Source organism: Bipolaris zeicola, assembly GCF_000523435.1.
Source record: "Bipolaris zeicola 26-R-13 unplaced genomic scaffold scaffold_10, whole genome shotgun sequence".
In the NCBI taxonomy this organism is placed as follows: Eukaryota; Fungi; Ascomycota; class Dothideomycetes; order Pleosporales; family Pleosporaceae; genus Bipolaris; species Bipolaris zeicola.
This window is the reverse complement of record NW_006912059.1, coordinates 83,609-108,501: the sequence shown is the minus strand read 5'-3', so window position 1 is coordinate 108,501 and position 24,893 is coordinate 83,609. Positions and strand designations below refer to the sequence as shown.

The 24,893-nt window shown below is 51.4% G+C and overlaps 12 protein-coding genes across 12 annotated transcripts; 9 read left to right on the top strand and 3 right to left on the bottom strand.

The window, feature by feature from the left end:
* Positions 1-101: 101 nt before the first annotated feature.
* COCCADRAFT_84626 (uncharacterized protein) lies at positions 102-2,041 on the top strand (the record flags this gene model as incomplete). The annotated part of the gene is made up of 6 exons (XM_007709674.1): positions 102-179; positions 237-250; positions 344-488; positions 540-554; positions 621-1,130; positions 1,181-2,041. 6 exons carry the CDS (start codon positions 102-104, stop codon positions 2,039-2,041), a joined length of 1,623 nt encoding a protein of 540 aa, XP_007707864.1.
* Positions 2,042-3,516: 1,475 nt separating this feature from the next.
* On the top strand, positions 3,517-6,590 carry COCCADRAFT_1291 (uncharacterized protein; the record flags this gene model as incomplete). The annotated part of the gene is made up of 4 exons (XM_007709592.1): positions 3,517-3,612; positions 3,663-5,494; positions 5,544-5,861; positions 5,915-6,590. The coding sequence occupies 4 exons, from the start codon at positions 3,517-3,519 to the stop codon at positions 6,588-6,590; spliced, it is 2,922 nt and encodes a 973-aa protein (XP_007707782.1).
* A 1,766-nt stretch (positions 6,591-8,356) lies between these two features.
* COCCADRAFT_32945 (uncharacterized protein) lies at positions 8,357-8,798 on the top strand (the record flags this gene model as incomplete). The annotated part of the gene is made up of 2 exons (XM_007709639.1): positions 8,357-8,494; positions 8,670-8,798. The coding sequence occupies 2 exons, from the start codon at positions 8,357-8,359 to the stop codon at positions 8,796-8,798; spliced, it is 267 nt and encodes an 88-aa protein (XP_007707829.1).
* Positions 8,799-9,375: 577 nt separating this feature from the next.
* Positions 9,376-10,524, top strand: COCCADRAFT_32944 (uncharacterized protein; the record flags this gene model as incomplete). The annotated part of the gene is made up of 1 exon (XM_007709638.1): positions 9,376-10,524. The coding sequence occupies one exon, from the start codon at positions 9,376-9,378 to the stop codon at positions 10,522-10,524; it is 1,149 nt and encodes a 382-aa protein (XP_007707828.1).
* Positions 10,525-10,804: 280 nt separating this feature from the next.
* On the bottom strand, positions 10,805-12,124 carry COCCADRAFT_1289 (uncharacterized protein; the record flags this gene model as incomplete). Its single annotated transcript, XM_007709591.1, has 1 exon — positions 10,805-12,124. The coding sequence occupies one exon, from the start codon at positions 12,122-12,124 to the stop codon at positions 10,805-10,807; it is 1,320 nt and encodes a 439-aa protein (XP_007707781.1).
* Positions 12,125-12,929: 805 nt separating this feature from the next.
* COCCADRAFT_32942 (uncharacterized protein) lies at positions 12,930-14,285 on the bottom strand (the record flags this gene model as incomplete). Its single annotated transcript, XM_007709637.1, has 3 exons — positions 12,930-13,699; positions 13,756-13,931; positions 14,002-14,285. 3 exons carry the CDS (start codon positions 14,283-14,285, stop codon positions 12,930-12,932), a joined length of 1,230 nt encoding a protein of 409 aa, XP_007707827.1.
* A 1,053-nt stretch (positions 14,286-15,338) lies between these two features.
* COCCADRAFT_84347 (uncharacterized protein) lies at positions 15,339-16,511 on the top strand (the record flags this gene model as incomplete). Its single annotated transcript, XM_007709673.1, has 1 exon — positions 15,339-16,511. The coding sequence occupies one exon, from the start codon at positions 15,339-15,341 to the stop codon at positions 16,509-16,511; it is 1,173 nt and encodes a 390-aa protein (XP_007707863.1).
* A 360-nt stretch (positions 16,512-16,871) lies between these two features.
* COCCADRAFT_84604 (uncharacterized protein) lies at positions 16,872-17,090 on the top strand (the record flags this gene model as incomplete). Its single annotated transcript, XM_007709672.1, has 1 exon — positions 16,872-17,090. A coding segment is annotated over one exon (219 nt), but the record flags the coding sequence as incomplete, so codon positions are not given.
* Positions 17,091-17,168: 78 nt separating this feature from the next.
* Positions 17,169-17,882, top strand: COCCADRAFT_32940 (uncharacterized protein; the record flags this gene model as incomplete). The annotated part of the gene is made up of 1 exon (XM_007709636.1): positions 17,169-17,882. One exon carries the CDS (start codon positions 17,169-17,171, stop codon positions 17,880-17,882), a length of 714 nt encoding a protein of 237 aa, XP_007707826.1.
* Positions 17,883-18,515: 633 nt separating this feature from the next.
* On the bottom strand, positions 18,516-20,297 carry COCCADRAFT_22597 (uncharacterized protein; the record flags this gene model as incomplete). The annotated part of the gene is made up of 3 exons (XM_007709617.1): positions 18,516-20,004; positions 20,062-20,115; positions 20,167-20,297. 3 exons carry the CDS (start codon positions 20,295-20,297, stop codon positions 18,516-18,518), a joined length of 1,674 nt encoding a protein of 557 aa, XP_007707807.1.
* A 1,099-nt stretch (positions 20,298-21,396) lies between these two features.
* On the top strand, positions 21,397-23,181 carry COCCADRAFT_84620 (uncharacterized protein; the record flags this gene model as incomplete). Its single annotated transcript, XM_007709671.1, has 3 exons — positions 21,397-21,627; positions 21,663-22,044; positions 22,100-23,181. 3 exons carry the CDS (start codon positions 21,397-21,399, stop codon positions 23,179-23,181), a joined length of 1,695 nt encoding a protein of 564 aa, XP_007707861.1.
* Positions 23,182-23,346: 165 nt separating this feature from the next.
* On the top strand, positions 23,347-24,656 carry COCCADRAFT_1283 (uncharacterized protein; the record flags this gene model as incomplete). The annotated part of the gene is made up of 5 exons (XM_007709590.1): positions 23,347-23,405; positions 23,576-23,724; positions 23,819-23,896; positions 23,998-24,171; positions 24,223-24,656. 5 exons carry the CDS (start codon positions 23,347-23,349, stop codon positions 24,654-24,656), a joined length of 894 nt encoding a protein of 297 aa, XP_007707780.1.
* Positions 24,657-24,893: the final 237 nt, after the last annotated feature.

Below are 24,893 nucleotides of genomic sequence, written 5' to 3'. Positions count from 1 at the left end.
TCAATCTCAGCATCGGTCTTGTCTGTATTCTCGTCGATTCTTTATCCCCTAACCAGCATTCACTGCTTGACCTTTTTGGAAAAAGCCATCAAATAAGCATCATGTCTGACCCAATTGTCGATGCTGCGCAGAAGCACCCTGCGCCAGAGGGACTGGTGTACACATATGGCACTGCCGGGGTAGGGACCAACAGAGTTCAGTTCATCGAAGTCATCAAGCTGATTGAGTATTTATAGTTCCGAACAAAAGCGTACGACACCCCTCAAACTGACCAGCCGATCCTTGCTCGCCGCCCACCAACACCCCGCACCCCGCGCCCTCAGAACTGAGCTGACCACCGCAGTGATGTCCTCGATTCCGTCTTGACACGCGTTGGTTTGATTGCAGCCCTCCGATCACGGGCACTCAAGGGAAAATGGATTGGAGTCATGATCACGGCTTCCCACAACCCACCTCAGGATAACGGTGTAAAGCTTGTTGAGCCAATGGTAAGTTTCATGTACAGGAATGTGGCAGTGACAAAAACTAACTCTACCTAGGGCAACATGCTGCAGGTATGTCCATTTTCACTGCTCGGACCGCGACACGATCGATAGCGGACGATCTAATAAATCACACAGGAAGATTGGGAGGTTATCAGCACTGAGATGGCAAACAAGGCCACGCCAGAAGACGTTTCCAAGTACTACCAAGAGATTGCGGACCAGCACAAGATCGATCTCAGCACCCCTGCTCGCGTCGTTGTAGCCCGAGACACGAGGGCGTCAGGATCAAGGCTACTCGGATGCCTTGTCGATGGTCTCAACGGCGCCGGCGCCGAGACCAAGGACTATGGGTTCTTGACCACACCCCAGTTGCACTATATGGTTCGTTGCCTCAACACCCAGGGCACACCAGACGCCTATGGCGAGCCTACCGAAAAGGGCTACTATGAGAAGTTTGGCACAGCCTTCAAGGAAGCCCTGCGTGGCAAGAAGCCTTCAGGCAGCCTGACGGTCGATTGCGCCAACGGTGTTGGTGGACCCAAGTTGAACGAGCTGATCAAGCATCTGCCATCCAAGGAGGAGGGCGGTCTCGAGATTTTTGTCATCAACGACAATGTCATCAAGCCCGAGAGTCTGAACGTTGACGTAAGTGGTGCGTTGCTTCAAAGCAGATCTTTTACTGAGCATGGACACAGTGCGGTGCAGACTTCGTCAAGACCAACCAGCGAGCACCCCCGTCATCAAAGGCTGGCCCTGGGGACCGATGCTGCTCGCTTGACGGTGATGCTGACCGTGTCGTGTACTACTTCAAGGACGAGAAGAATGTGTTCCGCCTGCTCGATGGCGACCGTATCGCAACCCTTGTTGCTTCGTTCCTAGGCGACACGGTGCGTCAGAGCGGACTTGCCGACAAGCTTACTATTGGAGTTGTTCAAACGGCATATGCAAACGGCGCCGCCACAAAGTATGTCGAAGAGACACTGAAGCTCAAGGTCGACTGCACACCTACCGGTGTCAAGTACCTGCACCACGCGGCTGAAAAGCTGGATATTGGTGTCTACTTTGAGGCCAACGGCCACGGCACCGTCATCTTCTCTGCTGACACGCTCGATACGATCGCAAAGCACGAGCCTCGTAACCCTGGTGAGAAGGAGGCTCTCGATGTGCTTCGTGCATGCATCAACCTCATCAACCAGTCAGTTGGAGACGCGCTCTCTGACTTTTTGCTCGTCGAGGTCGTTCTCGCACACAAGCATTGGGGCCCGCAAGAGTGGCTGTCGACATACAGCGACCTGCCTAATCGCCTTCTCAAGGTGCAAGTGCAGGACCGAAGGATCTTCAAGACGACGGACGCCGAGCGAAAACTTACGTCACCTGAGGGCCTCCAGACGCAGATCGACAAGGAAGTTCAAAAGGTGCGCCAAGGGCGCTCTTTTGCTCGTGCCAGTGGTACCGAGGACGCAGTTCGTGTATACGCAGAGGCCGAAACACGAGCTGAGGCCGACGATTTGGCCAGGAAGGTGCACGATCTCGTCAAGGCGGCGGGTGGCGCTTAGAAGCCGCTGCACGTGTTGCCAAGTGCCATTCGCTCTTGCGGGGAGATGGATCTGTATGAGCAAAGCATTTGTCAAGGAGACGGGGCGGATGAAGCAAGGTCGGTCAAAAGCTTCAGCATGGACGACTTGTTTGCACCGGATATTGTTAGTCCTTGGCGAACGAAGAAAAAAAGCGGATGAATAGTCTGAGCAAGTGGGAAGGATTTGGGTTCTTTGGTGTTGAGATGACAAAAAAACAAAAATGGCGGTAGACAGTGCTGCTAAAGGAACGAACAAAGGATGGCATTTGGTATGAATTAGGAAAGAAATTTAACCTTTTCTAGAAACAAACAAGCTTCGGTACCATGGTGTAAGATGACGTGAGATGCTACTACCAACTTGAGCATGATGGCGGTTACGAACAGGAGTGTTACTAGATTTACAAACTGTGCTGGCTGATTGAAGCAAGCTTGTATTACTTAGTGCCAGCTCATTTTGTTCAATGTGAGCTGGTCATGTTGATGATGGGCCGGAAGAGTCGGCATGGGCAGTGGCCAATGAAGGAGGCAGCGCCACGTGCACTCGAAACCCACCCCTTGAGGCATGAAGATGGCGGTGATTGTGGTGTGGCCTGAAACACGAAACCAGGAAACCGCAGCCTTATCCGGAACAACGGTCGCTGGTCGCCCTGTTAAATATGAACAATAGCCATGGGACGGTACCATCTCGGTCGGGCAATCGAAGCCCCCCTCCCTCCCCATTTCCGACAGATCAACGGCGGCGAGTGATTGTGCCGCAGCCGAGTGGCGGTGCAAGACACGATAGTTTTCTTCGACTTGTTCCAGTTCCCCTACGGTTCATCGGCAAAGAGGGAAGCAACGAGAAAAGGCGTCTCCGGACGATCACTTCTCCTAACGAACGGGCGGCTCCCTTCTCCAAGGCGCTTGCGATGGCATCCAAGCGAAAGACCAGGGCCTGGAACCCAAAAATAAAGACAGCCGCAAGCCTTGCCTTGGCCTGCCGCGTACCCTTTTCCCTTTTCCTTGTCGGCGTCAAACGGCGGCGCTGTGTCGACGAATGGGCGGGCGTGCCTGGACATGTGACAGGGATCCGCCCGCGAAGGGGGGTTCAATCGTCATCCCGGGGCCAGCAGGCACCTCGCCGCCGATCGCAACATTTCGCTGTACCACCTGGAGACTCTGCAACTACACTACACGCCTCTGTCTTCTCGCTCTTTTGGCCTTCCCTATCGTTTATACTGCTCCCTGCGTAATTTGAATATTCCAATCGCAGCATATCCTGCTGCGTCTAGAAAACACCTTTGTAGTTTGCTAATCGTCTGCTTCTACGGGGTGACCATCAGCCAGAGACATGCACTGAGCAGCCTCCCACCTGACACTCTCCCCTCGTTATCTTTCCAGTATACAGTGCGCCCGCACATGTTCGACTAAACACCTCTCGCTACACGCCCTCTCACAACAACTCCCACATTCGTTATGGCTTCCATTCCCCGTAGTACGCTGCTCTGGCGTGACCTGAGCGTGGAAGAGAAGTTTGAGCAATTGATGCAGAATAACCCACTCGGTGCTCAAGTATGTCGCATGCTCCCTCTTCCCCGCCAGAGATCCTCTGACAATTCCAGGTATCACAAGATTCGGTTCTTGTCGCTATCGGCACCTCGTTTGGCATTACCGCCGCCCTTTTTGTCGCCTTTTTAATTCTACGGCCCTTTAATACCATCGTTTACGCCCCCCGCCTCCGTCATACAGATGAAAAGCACCGACCGCCGCCTCTGGACAAGAGCCTTTTTGCCTGGTACAAGCCAGTCTTCAAAACAAACGAGCCCGAATATGTCGACAAGATTGGTCTGGATGCGACGCTGTTTCTGCGCTTTGCCCGCATGTGCAGGAACATGTTCATTGTACTCGCCTTCCTAGGCTGCGCAATCATCGTCCCCGTCAATGTTGCCAGTTCAGTACCAACCCAAAAAAAAGTTGAAGGTAGTATTAGTTCCAGGATCATCTTTCTCATGACGCCAAGAGACTTGGCTGGTCAAGTCTTTTGGGCTTTTGTTGTCTTTGCCTACATCCTGGATATCACAGTGTGTGCGTTTCTCTGGTGGACATATCGCGCGGTGCACCGTCTGCGACGCCAATATCTCGAAAGCCCAGACTATCAGAACAGTCTCCATGCCCGGACCTTGATGATCACCGACATTAGCCGTAGCTTTCGCAGCGACCAAGGTATCATTGAGATTGTAGATACCCTGAAGACTACCCCGGATGTACCACGCGTATCCATTGGACGAAACGTAAAGGATGTCCCTGATCTGATCGAGGAGCATGAGGAGGCAGTTGTGGAACTTGAGAATGTCCTGGCAAAGTATTTGAAGAACCCGGCTCAACTGCCGGCCGAGCGCCCCATGTGCACTCCGCACAAGAAGGATCCAGAGTTTATGGGCAAGAAACAAAAGGTCGACGCCATCGACTACCTGACAGCTCGCATCCAACGACTCGAGGCTCAGATCAAGGAAGTCCGCGAGTCCATCGATAAGCGCGATGCTCTTCCATATGGTTTTGCCAGTTACGAAAACATCACTTCGGCTCATACTGTAGCATTCAATGCCCGCAGCAAGCATGTCAAAGGAACCACTGTCCGGCTTGCACCCAAGCCAAAGGACATTATCTGGAAGAACCTGACACTGGATCCAAAGACAAGACGGTGGAGGAAGATTGTGAACAACTTCTGGATCACGCTCTTGACACTGCTTTACTTTATTCCCAACGCCCTCATCGCCGTTTTCCTGTCAAAACTCTCCAACTTGGGTTTCGTATGGCCAACTTTCCAGGTCGAGCTCGCCCGACATGCCGACTTTTGGGCCGTGGTACAAGGTCTCGCTGCGCCGGCCCTAACATCTCTCTTCTACTACTTCCTGCCCATCATCTTCCGCCGCCTCTCGATCAAGTCTGGAGACCAAACCAAAACAAGTCGTGAACGCCACGTCACGGCACAACTATACGCTTTCTTCGTCTTCAACAACCTCTTCGTCTTTTCGCTCTTCAGCGCCGTCTTTGGCATGATTGTCATGATTGTCAATCTCGCAACCAAGCAAAATGTGCCTTTCATGGATATTCTGCGCTCCATTGCCTTTTTCGATACTACGATGCGCACACTCTGCGAGGTCTCGCCTTTTTGGGTCACCTGGCTCGTGCAACGTAACTTGGGTGCGGCCATTGACCTCGCGCAGGCTGTGAACTTGGCTTGGGGCAGTTTCTCGCGCAAGTTTTTGAATCCTACTCCTAGGGATCTGATTAACCGGACTGCGCCACCGCCGTTTGATTATGCAAGTTACTACAACTACTTTTTATTTTACTCGACGGTCGCCTTCTGCTTTGCGCCCTTGCAGCCTGTCACGCTCGTTATTGTTGCAATCTACTTTTCTCTGGACAGCTGGATGAAGAAGTACCTTCTCATGTAAGTCGACGTTGTTGTTTTAGTTTGGGTGCCGACTAATCATATTCAGGTACGTTTTCTGTACAAAGAACGAGTCTGGAGGTGCCTTTTGGCGTGTTCTCTTCAACCGTATGCTCGTCGGTATCTTCCTCTCCAACTGCATTGTTGCACTTTTGGTCACTGCTCGTGGAGCGAACTTCAAATGGCACATGCTTGCGGCTTTGGCTCCTCTTCCTATAGGGTTGATTGCGTTCAAGTTTTACTGCAAAAACACCTTTGATAACTCGCTCAAGTACTACACTCAGGGTGATAGTAAGAAGGGTGTTGAAGCGCCTACGCCGATTGACAAGGAGTCGAGGAAGAGGGATCGTGTTGCTGTGAGGTTTGGGTATGTTACTCTTGTTGCTTGCAGACTTGCAGTCGTCACTAACATTGAACTAGCCACCCAGCTCTCTACCAGAAACTCACTGTCCCTATGGTCAACGAAAAGTCAAAACATCTCCTTGCCGAAATCTACCGCGGCCGTCTAGACGGCGACATTGGCGATACAGCCGCCTTCAGTGACGTCTACACCATGAAACGCATGTCCAAAGAAAACCCTGGAAAAATGGCCTCTGGTGCCGCAGCCCCCGCTCCCTTTGAGTTCGTCTCCGAATCCAACATGGACTTTGAAAACTACAAGAACCGCCCGGAATTCAGCGACGAGCACGGCGGCGAAGGATCCGTCTACGGCGGCGAATCCAGCACCCACCGTCCCGACACACCCAATTCCCACTTTGGCGGCGCAGCTGCTGATCGTGGTCGCTCCCACTCGCGCGACTCTGACCGTACATTCGGCGGTGCCGACGAGACGGGCGTCTCGTATCCAGCTGGCTACCACCAAACCCCCTCTGCACTCCGCGAATACAGCCCAAGTCCCGAACCTGGACTAGGCATGCGCAGATTAGATAGCACAGACAGTCCGTATGAAGTTCACGAGGATGATGAGGGTAAGAGGAATTTGGTGAATAGTGCTGCGCCTATGGGGGCGGTTAGAGCACCGGCATTGCAACAACAGCAGTATACGCCGTATAGTCCTAGTAGGGATGGTGTGCAACATGATTATTTTAGTAGGTGACATTAGAATGGTGTTTTGAATGATTGATTCTTTTTTTTTTGGCATAGCGGGTTATGGTGTTTTTTGGGGGGTTATTATTTTATATTGAAGGAAAAATTATGGTAGACTGAATCATAAACCCAGATTTCGGGTAACTATATCTTTACTGATGTTCTTCTTCTTTTTTCTTCAAAAGGCAGAAAATGTGTACTAGAGTCCCAATTTGACTTGTACGGGATGAGGCGGCATAGCTTGAGTTGTGTGTATCGTTGACTCGATTGTTCGCAAGTTCTAGAGAAAAACAAGATTAGAATATGCGCTATACCGCCCTTTTTTTTCAAAAAAAATAATTCCTGGGATTATTACGGCATGTTGGTGCATGTACACGACGGGTGAATCCTGTATAAGTATATTGAACTGTTTTTGAACCAAGAAACATTGGTCAGAATGCGCGAGTGGGGGAACGATGGATTGGGGAATTAAATCCGTGATTTCTGACTAGTTAACTACCGTTTTCCTTTTTTTTTGGTTTAGTTATCAGAACGCCGGGTAGTAGGTTAAATCCAACCATCTTTTTTGCTTGTTTACGACTAGATGCAATGGTGTAATGTGATATAAACCTAGGAAGTTGGGGGGGAGTAGGGGAGTAGGGGAAGGGGGATTCTGGGAGGTATGTGGGAAATTATGAAAAGAAAAAGGGTAGTGAGATTTCCCAGATAGCAATGATGGGGAAAGGTCTGGATTGGAAAGGTGTAGTTTTTTTTTCGAAATGACTGCGTGTGTGAGACTGGAGTTCCTCGTAGCGATGGTGCTGTGATTTTTTTTCATAAGGTTGCATAAAAGTGCTAGCTATGGCAGTGGTTTGGTAGCTTCGGTGTAGTGTTGAATGTATGCTCACTACGCAATACTAGTCTAGTATGTGCGACTTTTTGACTTACAGCACTATCTTGCGTGCTTATTAGGTGGTGCTTGTCTCTGTACAGAGAAATCAGATGGCTGGGTTCCCTACCTTGCTTAATCTTGTAACTGCTCAGACTGTCGCAGCGATGATTGAAAATTAGGTGCTAGAGACTAAAAGGCAGGAGTGGAGGGCGCACAAGGTACCATATGTGGACTCTTACATCGTTCTAGACTGTGGTCTGTAGAGGCCGTGAAAGGTGCATGTTGCTTTTCTCCTTGAGTCGACTGCTTGAATTATATTGTAGGAGCGAAGGATCTACGTGGAGGGTTTGGAGCCAGGGTTCGCAGGGATTATACAACGCGCCTGGTGTATGACGTTACGAGTAGGGCCGAGCCATGTCCGGCAGTCTTTCTGTTTGACAACCTATCTGGGAGTCTTGGGAGTGCCTGCATGCAACCTCGGGCTGTTTCGCGGAAAATTCTCTAGACTCAATGTTTCGTTATGCTACTGTTGTTACTTGCAGTCTACCGAGTAGCAATCAGGTTGGAGGATTCATGGTATCTGGTCACGTGCGAGGTAACTACCAAAGCGTTCAGACAAACAGCACGTGACCGTAGATACGTCACCGGATGCGCGGCAATGGCAAGAGTCAAACTTGCAATGAACTTTGTACCACCAGCAAATATCAAAGTCAGACCTCTCGACTACACCACTCCCGTCCTTACTCCTGCCCAGACGTCGCATGGCTTCTCAGGTCAAACCGACTGTGTGGAGAGTTTCGCAACCGCACTTGGCCTCAGGCAATCAGCAAGCGTCCCCTAGTAAGGCCGTTTGGTCCCTGAGTTGGTACCAGGACTGGATGCGACAAAGTTAGCGAGCCGCTGTCATGATCGCCACCTTCGGCAACGTTTCCGGCTTTTTCTTCATGCCAACCAGTATTTTCGTTCTTGGCTCTTGGGCTGCCGAGCCACAGCCTGACAGAGTGGGAGCCTGGGAGCCTGCAGATTCTCAGCCTCTGCTAGGAGTTTGTCTCAGGACCGTGCCGCGAAACAGTTGGTGAACTTTCATAGTCAAAGTTGTGTACTTGCAAAGTACCTTCACCTGGATGATTTTCACACGAGGGTCTGGAGAAAGGCCGAGTGCCTGGCCTCCCAGCCAATGGCCATGGACGAGAGAGCGACGATGCGGTTCGCAGATAGGAGACCCACCAAACCTTGTCGGGTCCCTGGCACACGTACTCGCTTGGCAAGGGCAGTGCCATGATCCGGATGTCGTCTGTCCCGCAGCCAAAAGAAAAGTCGCCCAATGCAAGCAACGTCCATGACTGAGTTTTTCGTCTTCAGCACTGCCTGGGCTACGCACTGAATTCTCTCGACGGATGCAAACGGGTGCTACGTGGACTAAGGTGCTGATTGATTTCAGTACTTGGCCCCCACTTGCATAGTAGAGTAAGCTGAAGGACGCCGGCCCAAAATTAGATTGGTCCACTGCGGGGACCAGCCGCCCTACGAGCACATGGCCTTGTCAGCGCTGGCTTGGGCTCACCGTGTTTCGAGCAAGTCAGTGTGGCATACAAAGCGACCGTCTGCTGTCTTGGGCGCGACAGGACAAGACCAGAGTACAGCGCAGAAAGGCTCTGACTGACATCACGCCGATCACGTGCATGACGTGTTTCGCCTCGCAGATCTTGGGCTGTGTGAGATTACTACTACGCCACTAGCAGACCGTCGCCTACTTCCACAAGCAAGCATACCGTCCGTCAGCAGGAAGCTTATTACCCACCATCTAGCCCCCTCCGCCAGGCGTCCATCCTCGCTCGAGTCGCATCAGCCGGCTCTTTTGCAGACCACACCCTCTCACTCACACACACACACTTTTCAGCGTGTCAGACGTTGATACCCGACAATGAATATGATGCGCAAGAAGGTGTCGTATGTGCACATTACGCCCATTCCTTCCTTCATACCGCGTCAGCTCGCCATCGACTTCCTCCACAACCATGGCGAGATTATCGAGCTGAACCCGCTCGTCACTGGCCATGAGGCCATCAAAGCGCCGCGTGATGCGCCCGCTGACGAGTTTTACTCGACCTGGTACGAGATCTCGGAGCGCATCCAGTACATACCCGGCATTGGCAAAATGGGCAGTGGCTCAATCAAGTTCCGCGGCGTTTTCCACGACCTCCCCTTTGGCCTCCAAACACACACCTATGCGCCTGCAAATGTGGACCTACGCAACAAATGGCAGATTTGCGGAAACCAGCCCGGCGAACCACCCGAGCCAAAGGAACTAGGCTCTACTGCCCCACCCGAGGGGTTGTACATTAGGGAAGATGTCGAGATCAAGTGCAATGTCGCCATGATCAGTTTTGTAAAGAAGGAGATGCAGGCTGCGGCAAAGATCATGGTAGATCGGTTGGTGAAGAAGGCCGAATTACTCGACTCGGGTGCGCTACACGCCCTGATGGAGAATGGCCGACTAAAGACTGTCAACCCAGCGGATCGTTCAACTCGCGATTACATGTCACCGCATTCATCGCCAGGACAAGTATACTCGACCCCTCTGTCGCCTCGCCAGTCGCCAAATTTCCCCCACCGCCAAAGCCTAAGCTATGCGCAGCCCGACCACCAACACCCTCCTCCCATTCCCCCAAAGGAACTCATTGGCCAGAACAATGTAGTCATGGAACTCCCCGGCGATTTCTACCATCCCAACCCTCCTGTATCCCAAACACCAATCAATGACAAACGTGCCTCTTACGCTTCTGAACCCTCTCCTAAATTCCAAGACGCCCGCTGGTCCACAACATCCCACAGCACAATATCCTCACGACCAACCTCTTATGCTACCTCAGACGGCATGCGATCGCCAGGTCTCGAGGGAAAAGCATTCGCGTCGGAGCTACCCACTATGGAAGAAACAAGGGAAGAGCACGAGTCAAGGCAGAAGAGGGATAGCATCCAGAAGGGGCAGCCCCACTATGCATATAACCCTCAGGACTTTGCAAGGACGCAACATCAATATGCACAGGGACCTCCGTACCCTGGTTATTAATGTTTTTTTTTTCTTCGTCATTCTTCGGGGGTGTCTGGATAGATCGGTGGGGAAACATACCACATCGGCAAAGGGAGAGATGTACACGAAGACGCGGCTCACGACTAGGGAGGTGTTTTTTTTCCTATAACGACGATACAAATTGCGGGAGTTCTTATTTTTTTTAAAGCTAGATATCCCCCTCTTTTCTGGCTTTTTTGTTTGGAAGTATACGTAGTAATGGTATTTTCTTGTAATGTCAAAAAAAAGGAAATCTCTTGATAAAAACAGCCGCTCTATTCTAGGTAGCAGCAGCTACAACAACAACATTCAACGCACGCCTCCCTTTATCCTTCTTCACCTCGACCCAGCCCTCCTTCTCAACCCTCACAATCTTTCCATCCACACAAATCCTTCTCCAACGTCCATCCTCCTCCAGCCCCTCAAAGCGAATGCGCAATCCCTCAATGCTTTCATACCTGACCCCCTCCTCGCGGACGTGCTTGCCCCCTTGATACGCCAACCCCATGATGCGCATGGCCTCATCTGCAGTCTTCGGGCCGAAATGGACAAGGCGAAGGCTCGCATCTAGCGGGGCCGAGGCCGGGGAGATGCAAAACGGGCGTTCGAGATGCGAGACTAGGGTTGCCAGGACGTACATGTGGTCTATTGTGTCTAGCTCTATCCAGTCTTTTTGCTGTTGACTATTCTGTGATGGCGATGATGATGATGATGGGGGGAGGGGGAGAAGGGAAATGCGTGCTTTGTAGGCGTGAGGCGCGCCGCCGTCAGAGGGATACAAAGCTTCTTTTGCAGCCATTTGGAAGCGCTGGACGCCGTATTGGCGGTAGTGTGCTGTGTCGCTGTCTGCGACGAGGGCGGCGTGCATGCCCCAGCTTGCTACGACTGCGCCGTGGAGGACGCCTTCTCCCTTTTCATTTTTTGGGAGCGCTTCTTCGGCGCGGGCTTCGTCGACGAGGAGGCGCGCGCCGGGGGAGAAGGTTGCTGTGAAGACTGGGAGTGGCGCAGAGTGTGAGGATGCGAGGGCGGCGAGGCCCCAGGTTGAGGGCTCGTTGCTGGTGTTGATGGAGTGGTAGAGGGCGTTTGCGGTGCCGAGGGGGAGGAGGACGACTTGGGGGGAGGTGTAGGCGATGTCGTGGGGAGGGGAGAGGAGACCGTTTACTAGATCGACGATGCCGCCGTCGCCGGAGAGGAGGATGATGCGGAGCGGGGTTCCGCTGTTTGCTGCAGGAAAGAAGATGGTGTTTGTGTAATCGGAGATACTGGTTGCTGAGGTCGTTGTGTGGACTTTGATCTTGGATACGCCATCTTCGCCGTGGATGGCGGTTAGAATCGGTTTGACTACGGTGTTGAAGAAGTTCTCTGCCTGGCGGGTGCCAGATCCTACGGAAATGATAACGTGGGTTTTACGTTCGGTTAATGTTGTGTTTGTATCTGGTGAGTCGAGAGCTCTCTTGGAGATGTTGAGGAGCAAGGGTGGTTTGGTGGCATCTTCGTTTTCTTGCAAAGTGACGGTAGCTTTAGATGCACCGTCTGCAGTTGGTAGATCAATGACAATCTTTCTAGGCTGTGGCGCCTCCGCCTCATTGACCGTTGCCATGGCTGGGGTGGTAATGGAGGGGTTGAGTGAGGGGCGGGGAGCTATAAGATGATATCATCGCGGGGTTGCTTGTTAATCAATTCAGCGCTGCCTATAACGACATGATGAAGATAATGGCGACATTCTGTTTGCAGTGTCAGACCCATATCTATACCGCTCTACGGCTTTTGCCGCATGATAATACAGAATCTGCATAGCTCCAAACTCTACCGGTACTTGCTCTCTCACTCTGTATACCCAAATGACAGGGATCTCCGTGTTACGTTAGCGCGATTCCCACGCGACGTCTACTTATCCTTGCTACATAGAACTAGTAGTAAAGTCAGACTAAATGGCCTTGACAGGTAAGGCACGGAGCTAAGTACCTTCTTCCATACAAGAGTTATGGGCGAGCTTATAAGCACCTCCATTTAGCTCTTTCGCGGGATTTCGGATCTTTCTCAGTCTGCGGATATCCCGTCCCGTAGCGCTAGCATAGTGTGAGTTCATATATCGACACGGCCTGCGCTAATTCTCGCTACAGAGTCCAGGGTTGTGACTTGCATTCGTTGTAATGACTTTCTTGGCATGGTTGTGCTGTCCATCTCTTGTTGACCTACCTCTATTCTGTCCAAGTGCTAGTATGGTCTGGACAACTAGAAAACAGTCTTTGAGAAGTTGGAAATGAATCATTGGATTGTTCCAAGATATGTAATTACGGTATCATTAAACCATCATCTATCACATTTCCTCTAGTGAAAGAGCGCCAGGGCCTCGTAGTCCCAACTTGAATATGTACATTCTAACCGGATTACAAATATAGTGTCTAAGAAGTGACCTTTGAACCGACCTTGAAACCTCCCTTGGGGAATGGCACAATGTTCTGCTCGGTTGTGTGCTTTACTCTACCGAATGTTATGGTCTTGTTCTCCTCGTCGTAGATTGTGTAAACTGAACGGATAAATACGTCTCCAAATATGTTGATGGTTTCTTCGCGACCCTGCATGAAGAGACCACATGTGCCATCAGCAAACAGAGTGACAATTTCGTGCAGCGGAACATCAATCTTGCCATTAGCGCCGAATTCGACAGAGATGTAGCCCTTGGAATGGTTGGGGTCCCGGTTGATGCAGTCGACAGCGACCCACTGTTGCCCAAGTGGGGCTGTAGCGGTGATACCAAATGCCTTGGAGACAGCGGCGTAGATGGTATCAGTCACGTACCAGCTTGCAACGCCCGTGTCGATCAAAACGGGGACACCGACACCACGTTCTCCAAAGGTTTGTGACGTACGGTTGCCGCCGTCAATTACAACTTCCAATGCAGTGACGTTGACGTTGTTAGTCTGGCCATTGGTGAGGCTAGGGGAGAATGGATCCGCCATCTCGACGGTGAACAGGTCGCCGTCCACCTTTGCCTTGTCATAGGCGCCACCAATAATCATCTGGGCATTGGTCTCGTTGAATTCATCCCGGCCAAGGTAGAAGCTTGTTGCCATGATGTCAATCAGTGAGGCATTCTTCAACTGTGGTAGCAGATACGGTCCCTTGCCCATGCAGTCAGCCCCGTGTTGGCCTCCACATTCAAGAGACAAGCCTAATCAAACCGTTAGACTACAGTCGTGCACGAAGAAGACATGCGTCCTGACATACCCAAGATGGTGGAAATTGGTTTTGGAGCTCGTCCGAGGCTCGGATACTTGGACGTGTAGCCGAAATATATGTTGGGTAAGGTGACACCGCCCAGGACCAAGGTGTCATTGAGGAAATCGCCTTGTCCAGATGCATAGAGAGCATCAAAGAACCCAGGCCCTTCATAACGACAAGTTCTGGAAAATGTAGAATTAGCGCTTGCGAATTGAAAGATAAAAAAAAACAAAGCCAAAGGTGGTCACTTACGAAGAGGTCAAGTTGTCAAAAGTGCCATATGTACTGCACGCGTTTGGATCTAGGACACATTCCTGGTTGCGCGAGTCAAGAAAGGAAAATCGTGGACTGCCAGTATCGACTTTGAGCCATTCCTTCTGCGGGGGCGTTCCGACTTGGAATTCTGCGAAGTATGCTCCGAGATCCGCTCCTCGGATCATGGGCACAGCAATGGCGCCTGGGGGAAGTTCGGCAGAGACAGCAGGGAGTGCAAGGGCGGCGAGGATCGCCCGCGAAACTAAGTTGGAATCAGGCATGGTTGTTGAGTGTGAGAGCAAGACTGTGCAGATGCAAACGAGACAAGGGAACACGGCACCATGGCAGCTCTTTATGTGAATAGGTAGCTGCCGACCTCTTGGCCGACCGAACCAAGGCACTCCTGAATGTGGGTTGTCGACTGTGATCTCCAGAGCGTATGCACTGCCAAGGGAGTGGCCAAAGCTTGACTTGGCCACTAAGTATCTACTAAGTACTTGAGTCGGACCGTGCCGGGAATTGTAGCAATACGAGTATGACGGCGTTGAGTTTGGTGTCTTGTATTTGGCACGGACCACTGCACGCTGTCTTTGCAGGTGTGCGAGTATCTTGACGGTTGGTGGGTTTGCGGGTTTGCGGGTTTCCCGTTTTTTTTTGTAAAACAATACGTAGTAGATGGGATTGTGGAGATGAATGTTTCATGGCGACCAAAGTGGACGCTGCATTATGTAAACACGAGCTCCTTCCTATCGCAACCCACCAGCCGGATCATCCCCGGCCAACTCGTCCGCCATTTCTACCGGATAAACTTGATTGGCGGCTTCTTCTTTCCTAGTCGACTCTCCACACCACTGCACGGCCTTGATCGGCACACGATTTCCCACGTCGAGCCAAGTCCTTACTTTTTATAGACTACCAGCATGGGAAATGCATACATCGCTTTTGCTATTTCGGTCAACCTCCCTTGCGAGTTCATTGTCTTTACTTCTCAATACGAGCTTATTGACATCATGCCATGTAGCTTACACGGAAGTAACGGTAGGGTCGTACAACCCCTGGACTCGAAATCACTCTTACCTTGCCCAATAAACACCTAGTCCAAGGGGACAGTGGTTGCAATGTGCCCCGAGCAGAGGTATCCATTGTTACCATGTAAGATTGTCGGCATTGCATCTGCTACATAAGTATGCTAACGCGACGTCAGCTCGACAGACAGATACATACCCCGATAAATTCAACTTTGTCCGGCATTACTTGGCTACACAGCACTTGCCGCGTCACACCACCATCTCTCTCTACTTCTTCACACAAACACAATGTCACGTTCGCAAAGTATGACAGGCAAGCTCGCACTCGCCATACTTGCGTCTTCTGCCTGCGCCCTTGTAGCAGAACCTCGAGGCGCTGCCTACAGTGTCGACGCCGTAGCAGCCGCTCCCCGATCATTTGATTTCGAGGCCGAGTTTCGAAAACTTCGCTCAAGGCATCTTATCACGGAAAATGTCGACAAGAGACAAGCCGGTGTTGCAGGCCAGCAGGAAGGATCCGTCACTGTTATTCCCAATGATCCTGGCGTCACATACCTAACCCCTACCATTATTGGAAATCAGACTTTCAACCTGATTTACGATACTGGCTCGGCCGACTTGTGGGTGTTTGGAAACGAGACATCAAATATACAAGGTCCCGGCAAAACCTACTACTTCCCCTCGTCGTCTGCACAACTGTTGCCCAACTACAACTGGACCATCACGTACTCAGGCGGCTCCTCGGCCAATGGCATCGTTTACACGGATATGGTCAAGGCTGGCCCGGTTGTGGCCGAGAAGCAAGCCGTTGAGGTAGCAACCTATGTCCCCTCTGATATCGACTCGGATGGTATCATGGGCCTTTCGTTCGGCATCATCAACCAGGTACAGCCTGTGCCACAAGCCACCTTCTTCGAAACCGTCGCACCAACATTGAAGAAGAAAGTATTTGCTGCAAACTTGAGGCCCGAGGGCAATGGCTCATGGGACTTTGGCTATCTCGACAAATCCAAATACACTGGCGACGTCACATATACGCCCGTGGTCGGCAACATGAAGCATTGGACCATAGCGGTTGGAGAGTACGGTGCAGGCAACAAAACCTTTGGTACCGCCACTATCGGTAACACCACTGTGGACTCTGGTTCCCCGCTCATCTACCTGCCCGATCAGGTCGTCGCTGACTACTACAGCCAGGTTCCAGAATACGAGTTGACAATCGGCGAGAGTAACACCTTCCCATGCAACGCCACCCTGCCAGATTTCACCTTCAAGATCGAGGGCCAGACGTTTTCGGTTCCTGGTCAACACCTCAACTTCGGCGTGACTGATCCATTCCGACAGAGGTGTGCGGGAGTCATCGTTGGAAGGAGGACTTTGCGTAATTCGCTCTTCGGCTCCATATGGATGAAGAACTTTTATGTGGTGCACAGCACCGAGGACGAAATTCCCAAACTCGGCCTTGCGCTCCAAGCCTAGACGGACTGGAAATGTCGCACACTAGAAGTACGCCAAATTTGTATATATTGAATGTTTTTTTGGAGGTTCATGTGACGGAGACGAGTAGATGTCAATATGTAAATATATAGTATGTAGACTCATTTTAATGATAGGTGGTTTTGTCTAAGTAGATCAAGTTAAGGTACTGAGCATAGAAAAGCTACCAGATTTGAGCCTAAATGTATGTAAGATTCTTGTACCCTGCTTTAGTAGCGCAACCCGCAGGTGGGCGGGCAGCTTTGATCCTGGGGGCGGCGCAGCAGCGAGGGTTACGTCATCACTTGGCAACGGGCACCAGGAAAGAAGCCTAGAGTGAAGGGCGGGCAGGCTCAGCCGCGCCAGCTGTCCAGCTGTCAGCAGCAACCAACAAAGCGACAATTGCGACGTGTCGACGCCGTTGCAATACAAACCACACCCTTTGTCTGCTCCACACAGGAGCCTCGCCTCGCCGCCGCCTCCGCCGCCTCCGCCAGCCGCCTGTGCTCACATCACGGCGATACCCCGTCCCGCAGAGGCCGAAAACCCAACTCTACCTCGTATCTCGCGCACTCGCCATAGCCTCTGCTCACGCGCACATGCGCAGCTAACCACGCCTTCTCTACCCCATATTTCCGCTTTTCCACGCCCTCCGCAATCATGAACGGCTGGCTTGTCTTCGCTATCGTCCTCATCCTCTTGGTCTCCGGCACCTACTTTGGCTGGTACTTTTACGCGCGCTGGAACGCCTCGCGCAATGGCCTTCCCCCGCCCTCAATGAATCCCATGGTGGCCTTCAGCAGCTCCAACGCCGAAGCCTCAAACTACCCGGGCCCCGCTCCCACGGGCATCAAGGGCTGGATCGACACCCAAGTCCGCAAGTTCAAGAACCGCAACAACCGCTACACCACCGGCAGCGGCTACGAAGACACGGGCTACGGCTCCCGCGGCGTCGGCGGCGGCCGCGGCGCAGGCAGCCGCCTCGATCCCGACGAAGCATGGAGTTCGCGCGTGGGCGACGAGGCATACTATGAAGAACAGGAATTGGGCCTCCACGACCCCCCGCACGCCGCCAATCAGTCTGCCAATCCCTTTGCCGGCGAACCCACCCGTGGCCGCAGTCGCACCCGCGAATCATACGACGAGCATCTCGATGCTCACAATGCTCGCAATCCCTTTGGCGACGACGCGGCGGCCAGTCTGCGCGGCGTCAGCCCCAGACCCGTCATGGACGCTGATACCGGGTACCATGGTGCTGCGACGACGGCAGGCAACTCTAGCGCAGATCCTCGTAAGAAGAGTGGGAGTCCCGATAGTCATCACGATAAGAGTCCTACGGAGAGTCGGAGAAGTGTCTTCAGGGAAGCAATATAAATTTGTGTGAACAATGGATACATGGAGGAGTTTTGCGGTAAACGGAGATGTGAGAATTTTCGGAGGTAGCATCATCTTTTTTTCTCTTCTGGTCTCTTTGTTGAGATATCAGGGCTTGACACCTGTCAGAAATGGCACCATGTTGTGTGCTTACTGAGGTATATATAATATACGCGTCCTAGCCCAATTTTTCACGGCGAAACAAAGTTTTACACTTGTCACATATGTTGACCCCATATTCCTTGGTCCTTTCAGGTTCCAGAATTATACTAACACGTGTGCGGAGTTGGGGGCTGGGGTAGCCGCTTTTTTGCACGGTTCATTGAGGGGGGTTAGGGATCGACATGCGGGACAATTACGGTACGGACGAAAGCAAACTCAGGGTCCAGTCTTATAGTAGTAAGTAACGGTTTTAGACTACCACTCTACTAAACTCAAAAGCAAAAAAAAACGATGCGAGACTGACGGTTTGAGAAAAGGAAGGGATGCTTGTATATACTGCTCACTAAGAGAAAGACGTGAATGATGAGGAGAGTAAAGGGGAGAAGAAAAAGGAAAAAAAAGGGAAAGTATATCATCGTTTCCAGCGACACCTTCGTCTTTGTCTTGCAGCATACCAGGCCCTTGACACACCTACTCTCCCACGACATCCCTCCGCTGCACAATCCACGCCTTCCCATGCGTCCTAGCAGGATTCTCCGTCGTAGGCTTCCGATCCGCCCACACGAGTCTCTTCTCGCGCCGATGGATATCCGGCCATTTCATATGTGTCAGCGCCGGGGTCCAAATGGGGCGTTTGCCGTCTGCGAAGTCGAGGTCGGCAGGTTGGGTCGTGGCGCGGCGGTAGATGTCGGTTGCTTCTGCGTGGGTCAGGGCCGGGGTGAACCAGGGGAGTGTGTATTTCCAGGTTGGCTTTTGGGCTGGTGGAAGGGAGAGGGAGGGAGGTTGGTGCGGGTCTGTATCGTCGTCGCGGCGGTGGATGCTGCTGACTTGCATGTGGGTTATGGCGGGGGCGAACGATACGTCTGGGGGTCCGGTGTTGTACATTTCTTCCTCTTTGGGTTTATTCTTTTCTCCCTTTGCTTTCTTTTTTTCTTCTTTCTTGCGCTGTTTTTCGTACTTGGCGTAGTCGTCGCCGAGCCCGGGTTCGGATGCTCCGGGGGATTGGCGGGCGAGGATGTGAGGGGCTTCAGGGGAGATGATGGGAGGGGCTTCGTAGGTGGTCCAGCCGTCAGATGGAATAGAGATTGGTCGATTGGGCTTCAGAGGGGATAATGGTTTTGAAGGTGAGTGACCGTGTTCGAAGAACTCTGGCGGGGGTACAGGATTTGCCTCTCGTTTTTGATCCTCCTTGTCAATAGGCTGTACGCTTTTGATCAAGGGAAGGGGTGTACGACCATTGGCCGGGCGTAATGGGTACCCTAATCTAAAGTTGTTGGCTGGACGGGGGACCTCCCTACGCCAGATTACAGAAGCAGGTTTGTGAGTAACCTTGTCAAAGCTCGTCACAATTTGATCCTCTGAGACTTCCGGGTCTTCATCGGAAACACTCGCCACAGTTTCTTTTGGAAGGAAGTCTTCATCAACTTCTGCAGTTGTGGCTTGGGCTGGCAGGGAAGAACCTGCTGGCTCGGTTTCGGAGAGCGCATCTTCGCGGCGGTAAATACCATCAGCCTTGTGGTGACGCTCAGCCCAAAGTCCACTAGTAATCAGGTGTGCTGACAAGTCCTTATCGACAGGCTCAAGATCAATACTTTGGACACTGCGACGCTTGCTGGCCACGTGTGTCTCATGGTCAACCAGAAAACCTGGATTGAACTCAGAGATAGGCCTTGGGTTGATGATTTGCGGAGGTTCAACAGGAACCGGCATGGCGATGGGGTAAGGCTTTAGAACAGGCAGAGGCTTGATGTGCTTGCCGGTATCAGGAAGAACCGGTACAAGATTCTGAGGTCGGTTGAGGTAAGGAAGAGCATGAAGTTTGGCATCTTCTTCGTCATTCTCACTGTCGTCAGCGGGAAGTGCAGGCACTGATCCATCCTCACGTCTCCAGACACCCGCGGCGTATTGGTGAGTGACAGAGGGAGCCATAGTTGGGCCACAATACTTGTCGAACAATTCCCTGTAGCTGATGAGTATATTCCCCATCAAGTTTGTCGCAGAGTAGATTAAAACTTACATCGGAAAGCTATCCATTACACAAATTGGGCAGGAAGCATCCTTCTTCTCATCCCTTTGTTCTATCAGCACTGGTCAAGTTGAGGTCAAAACAGTTTGTACTTACCAGGATAAGTTGGGGTCGTCACACATAGCTGCATATCTTGCAACTACAGAAGGACGTCCAGTAGGTGCGGCTAGAACTCGTGATGGAATGAGACTAGCCAGCAGGATGCAGACAAAGTATTGGTGCGGCATCGCTGCAGTTCGCAGGGTATCCAGAATCCTGGACAGAGATTGACAGGTTGCCGATCAAGAGAGTTGGAGAAGGTGAATCTGGAAAAGCCTGCAGTGAAGATAGTATTCAGTTTAAAATGTTGATCCCGAGCGTGTTGATCTGGTTCATCTCATAGCTCGAAGGTCTTTACTGCCTTTATCTTCATCTCAAAATCTGCCTTGCGAGAAGGTTCACGCAACCCATCGTCATTGCACCTCTTGCCTATCGTTCAAAATCCGCCTGAATCCCTCAGGCCAACCCTTTGGTCATTATGAAGCATGTATCAGCGCGAATTTTGAAGTTTTTGGCCCCTCGAAGTTTGCGCTACAGATGTCCTCCTTCTCAATCTGGCTCCATAGAGAGGCGTAGTGATGTTGATATGCAGGTGTATGCAAGACAATGCGACGCGGGCTACGAATAGAAACAACCCTGACCCGAACGTCAGTTTGAGATAAGCGCCGTGGGGAAGTTCCAGACGAGTACTGCAGAAGCGATGTTCCCGAGTTCACGGTTGACGGTAGAGTTTCTTGGCGTGGCTTTTGGCCCCTGTCGAATTTGTAGTAGAACGTCGATGATTAAGCGGCCAATACGATGACCTACTCCGAAAAACGGGGGGCCCGAAACAACAGTAAACTCTTTTGAGAGGTGATCCACCATATTTGAGTCGCCTTGTCTACAATAGCATTGCACACGCTAGTCAGAGTAAGCTAAGATGGGGCCAAGGCACCATCTTGTCGTATCAGATAGCTCGCGATTTGAGCAGAAACAACGTCCCATTCGTTGTCATTGAAGATCGAGGCCATTCAGTTAGGCTGTCTATTCTTCGCGGCAACTCAGGGCCTTCTAGTCCGATATTGATTTTGCCGCACCTATGTCGTCAGGCGACTTCTTATCGAGTGGCCCAGATGGATAAACCGATATCTCGGCAATGCCTATCGGTCGTAGTCAGCCAAACTGTTCGAATTCGCTTGACCCATATATCTTCCGCAATGTACGTTTCACACTGGGATCGCTATCAGCCACGCGTTCAGTAATCTACTTTCGAAAAAGCGGGCGTGCGCCGTTACCCCCAATATCAGAATGTCGTCGGTCGAAGCTCAGCGTGCAGCTGCGACGGCTGCTCCAATCTCATTTGCACCGTCTCAGTATTTCGAAGGGGATGATGGGAAATGGTCCACATTTGTAGTGCGTGTTGGCACACCCGAGCAGAGCTTTCGCGTCTTGCCATCTACGGTCTCAAGTGAGACACTTCTCCCCATGGCCGGTGCTTGCAAAGATGACGAGCACATGAGCACGGTTAGTTTAGTTCCTGTTACGTATGAGACATCTTGACTAAGATCCTTCAGAAAGATTGTGCCTTTTCGCGTGGTGCAGAGCTTTACCAGGGTCGAACGAACAATGGCTTCCAGGCCAATCTGTCCAGCACATGGCACGAGATTGGTATCTACCAAACAACAAACCGTGAAGAGCTGGGTTACAACGCGTCTGGCCTCTACGGCTTAGATAATTTGGGGCTAATGATCGCGAATTCGGGGGGACCCACTTTGGAAAATCAAACGATCGGTGCTGTGGTGAACCCACGTCTGTGGGTTGGAAGGTTAGGGATGGACGTGAAGCCGAGCAACTTTTCAGATTTCGCAAATCCGCAACGAAGTCTTATAAAAACTCTGCACGAGGATGGCCACATACCTAGTCTGAGCTATGGTTACACAGCTGGCGCCTACTACAGTGAGTCAATACTTGTACATACGGAGAAGAAACAGAAGACTTACAAGCACTACAGAACAACCGAACGTCTATGGGAGCTTGACTTATGGTGGCTACGACCAGTCACGGTTCGTTCCGAACAATGTTACGTTTCCTTTTGATGCCAATGACAGTCGTAAACCTAGTCTGAAGATACAGACAATAATAGGGCAAAACCTGGCTGGTGAGACTATCAGTCTCCAGGAAGAGGTCGTGCCGTATATGTTGGTCGACTTTGCAGAGCCACATATATGGTTACCAGTACCAACCTGTGATCGATTCGCAAAGGCGTTCAACTTGACATATGACAATAGCACAGACCTGTACTTGGTCGACTACTCAGCTCACGCAAAGCTCGTGGAAAGCAATCCAAAAATCACCTTTGGACTTGGACAAACAGCATCCGACCCCTCAGGCCGGGTCAATATAGTGCTACCCTATAGTGCATTTGATCAGCAGGCTTCTTACCCCATATATGAGAACGCAACCAACTACTTTCCAATAAGAAGGGCATATAACGAGACTCAGTATACTTTGGGACGTACCTTCTTCCAAGAAGCGTACATAAAGATTGATTATGATCGAGAGAATTTTTCTATCCATCAAGCGCTATTTCCAACATCCGGCGACAAACAGGAAGTCGTCCCAGTGTTCAGTCCAAGGGAAATATCTAACCTCAAAAGCCGAAGATCATTGAGTAAAGGCGCGATAGCGGGAATAGCAATAGGCAGCATACTCTTTTTAGCAATTGCGTCATTTTTGGGACTCTGGGTTTGTCGGAAGAGAAGGAAGACAAGGGCCCCGCAGCAGCCTACAGTAGAGGACCCAAGCATAGAGTGTGAAGGTCAGTCCAGAGTAGAGACTGAAGGCGCGGCTGTATTTGAGAAGGATGGGCTGCCCTGTGCAGAGATGGAGGGACACATCTTCCCAGAGTTGTATGCCCCACAGCCGTTGACAGAAAACGACATTCCAGTTATTCAGATCACCAAAGTAGATCTTAGTCCGGTTTACGAGTTGTGTGAGAGTACTGATAGCAGATCACTGAGCGGTGGGGAGTCGGAAGCTGGGATTTTAGAAGAAAGGTTAAGACCCCACCGGACTCAATATGAGGAAACATGAGGAGCATATGGCATGTTATGCCATTAGAGCATATCGATGCTCACTGTACATTAGTAAAATGAGAAATCTACAGAAACCGCATAGTTGTACGTACGTGGAGGTCTTATGATGCTTCTCAAAGCTATACCCGACTCGTTACTCTGCGTGCTGCCTCTCCTGGCAACGATGCCTGGCTTCACAGGTGAATCTGAGTCTCAGGACATGCGTGACGTCAGCTACAAAGCGTAAGTGAATGTTGACAGTGACTGCGAGATGCGACCTGTGCGCAACAACTCACTCACATATAAATATACCGTTGCCATCTACACTTACAGAAAACCAGAACCTCCGCAGTCGAACCAAGTGGAGGTCGGGACGCGGGTCTTACTCGCGAACCAAAGCTGACATGTCACAGCATAGGTTCAAATATACCGCTCGGAGCCGCTCGCCCTCCAGCTCCCGATCTCCTGATTTCGACGCCCGCTATCGACAACGCTCGCCATTCCAACGAGAGAGACACGAGTCTCCGACGACAGTCACGTATCCAGACTTTTACCCACCATTGTACAAGACCAGTGATGTGCGATGCCGTACATGTGGTGCTCTTGGGAAGTCAATAAGAGATCATTGGAAAACTACCGTTACTGACTTATTGAAGGTCATGAAGCCAGGGACTGTATGAACAGTCTTGAACGCTCTCAAGAGTATCGCACCAGAGACCACGATCACCCCGCACGTGAGAGTCATGGTGAAGTGACTGACCGCCAAAGCGAGAGCGGAACAAACAGGCATGAGCGACGTCCCGTGTCGAAAGTTGCATTCTGACTTTTCGTATAGGATGCCCCAGTCGTACGGATCTAGAGCAAGCTCTCGCTGGGGCCCTGGCATTGTTCCGAGCCAAGATCGCGACAACGAAGGTCCATCTGCAGGCCAGATGGCCGCAGATGCCGGATCCTTCCAGCATCAAGATAGGCGTCGAGATATTGAGGAATGATCAGGTATTTCGGCGCCGTAAATGAATTGCAGGAAGCCTAGGGGTTTTCTGGACTAACAATGGGGTAGACTCATGTAGCGTTAGTTCCAGCGAGGTGACCCCCACCGAGCAAGACGCAGAGCAGTCTCAACACTCCAACACCAACCGACCACAATTCATCTTGGCTTTCCGAATGAGGCCGATAGAGCAGTCGCATCACAACTACAGCAACGAGCATCAAGCGCAGAAATTTCCTCCACATACCTCGGCGAGGGACTTGTCGCCCACCCAAGACTCTCCCATCCCTCCTCCACCACCGACAGCATACGATCTTCTCCGATACAATTACGACATTTACATGAAATACGCAGATCTGCCAAAGGGCGAAGGCTTTTTCAATGGCCATAATAGCAAGATTACACCCTCCAAGTACGGCTCAGATTCGCGTCATGACCTTGGTCTTTGCTTCAGCACTTTTCTTACTCGTTATCGCTGTAAGATGGGTCTGCATTGTCCTTGGTGACATCATCCGTTGTCCATCACCGAGCGAGTCTGGATCGTCGAGCAGAGAGAGAGTGATGGCATACGGTTCTTAAAGAAAGTGGATCGTTATTGGGCGTGGCCTGAGACGCCGCTGCCGGGATCCAACATGGAAAAGCATAATGATTGAAGGATGAATATTTCCTCGAGTGACAGTACCTGTTCCCGGTAGCTAACGGCGCGGTGATGATTGAGGTATCGCACGACTGTGGCTGGCCGG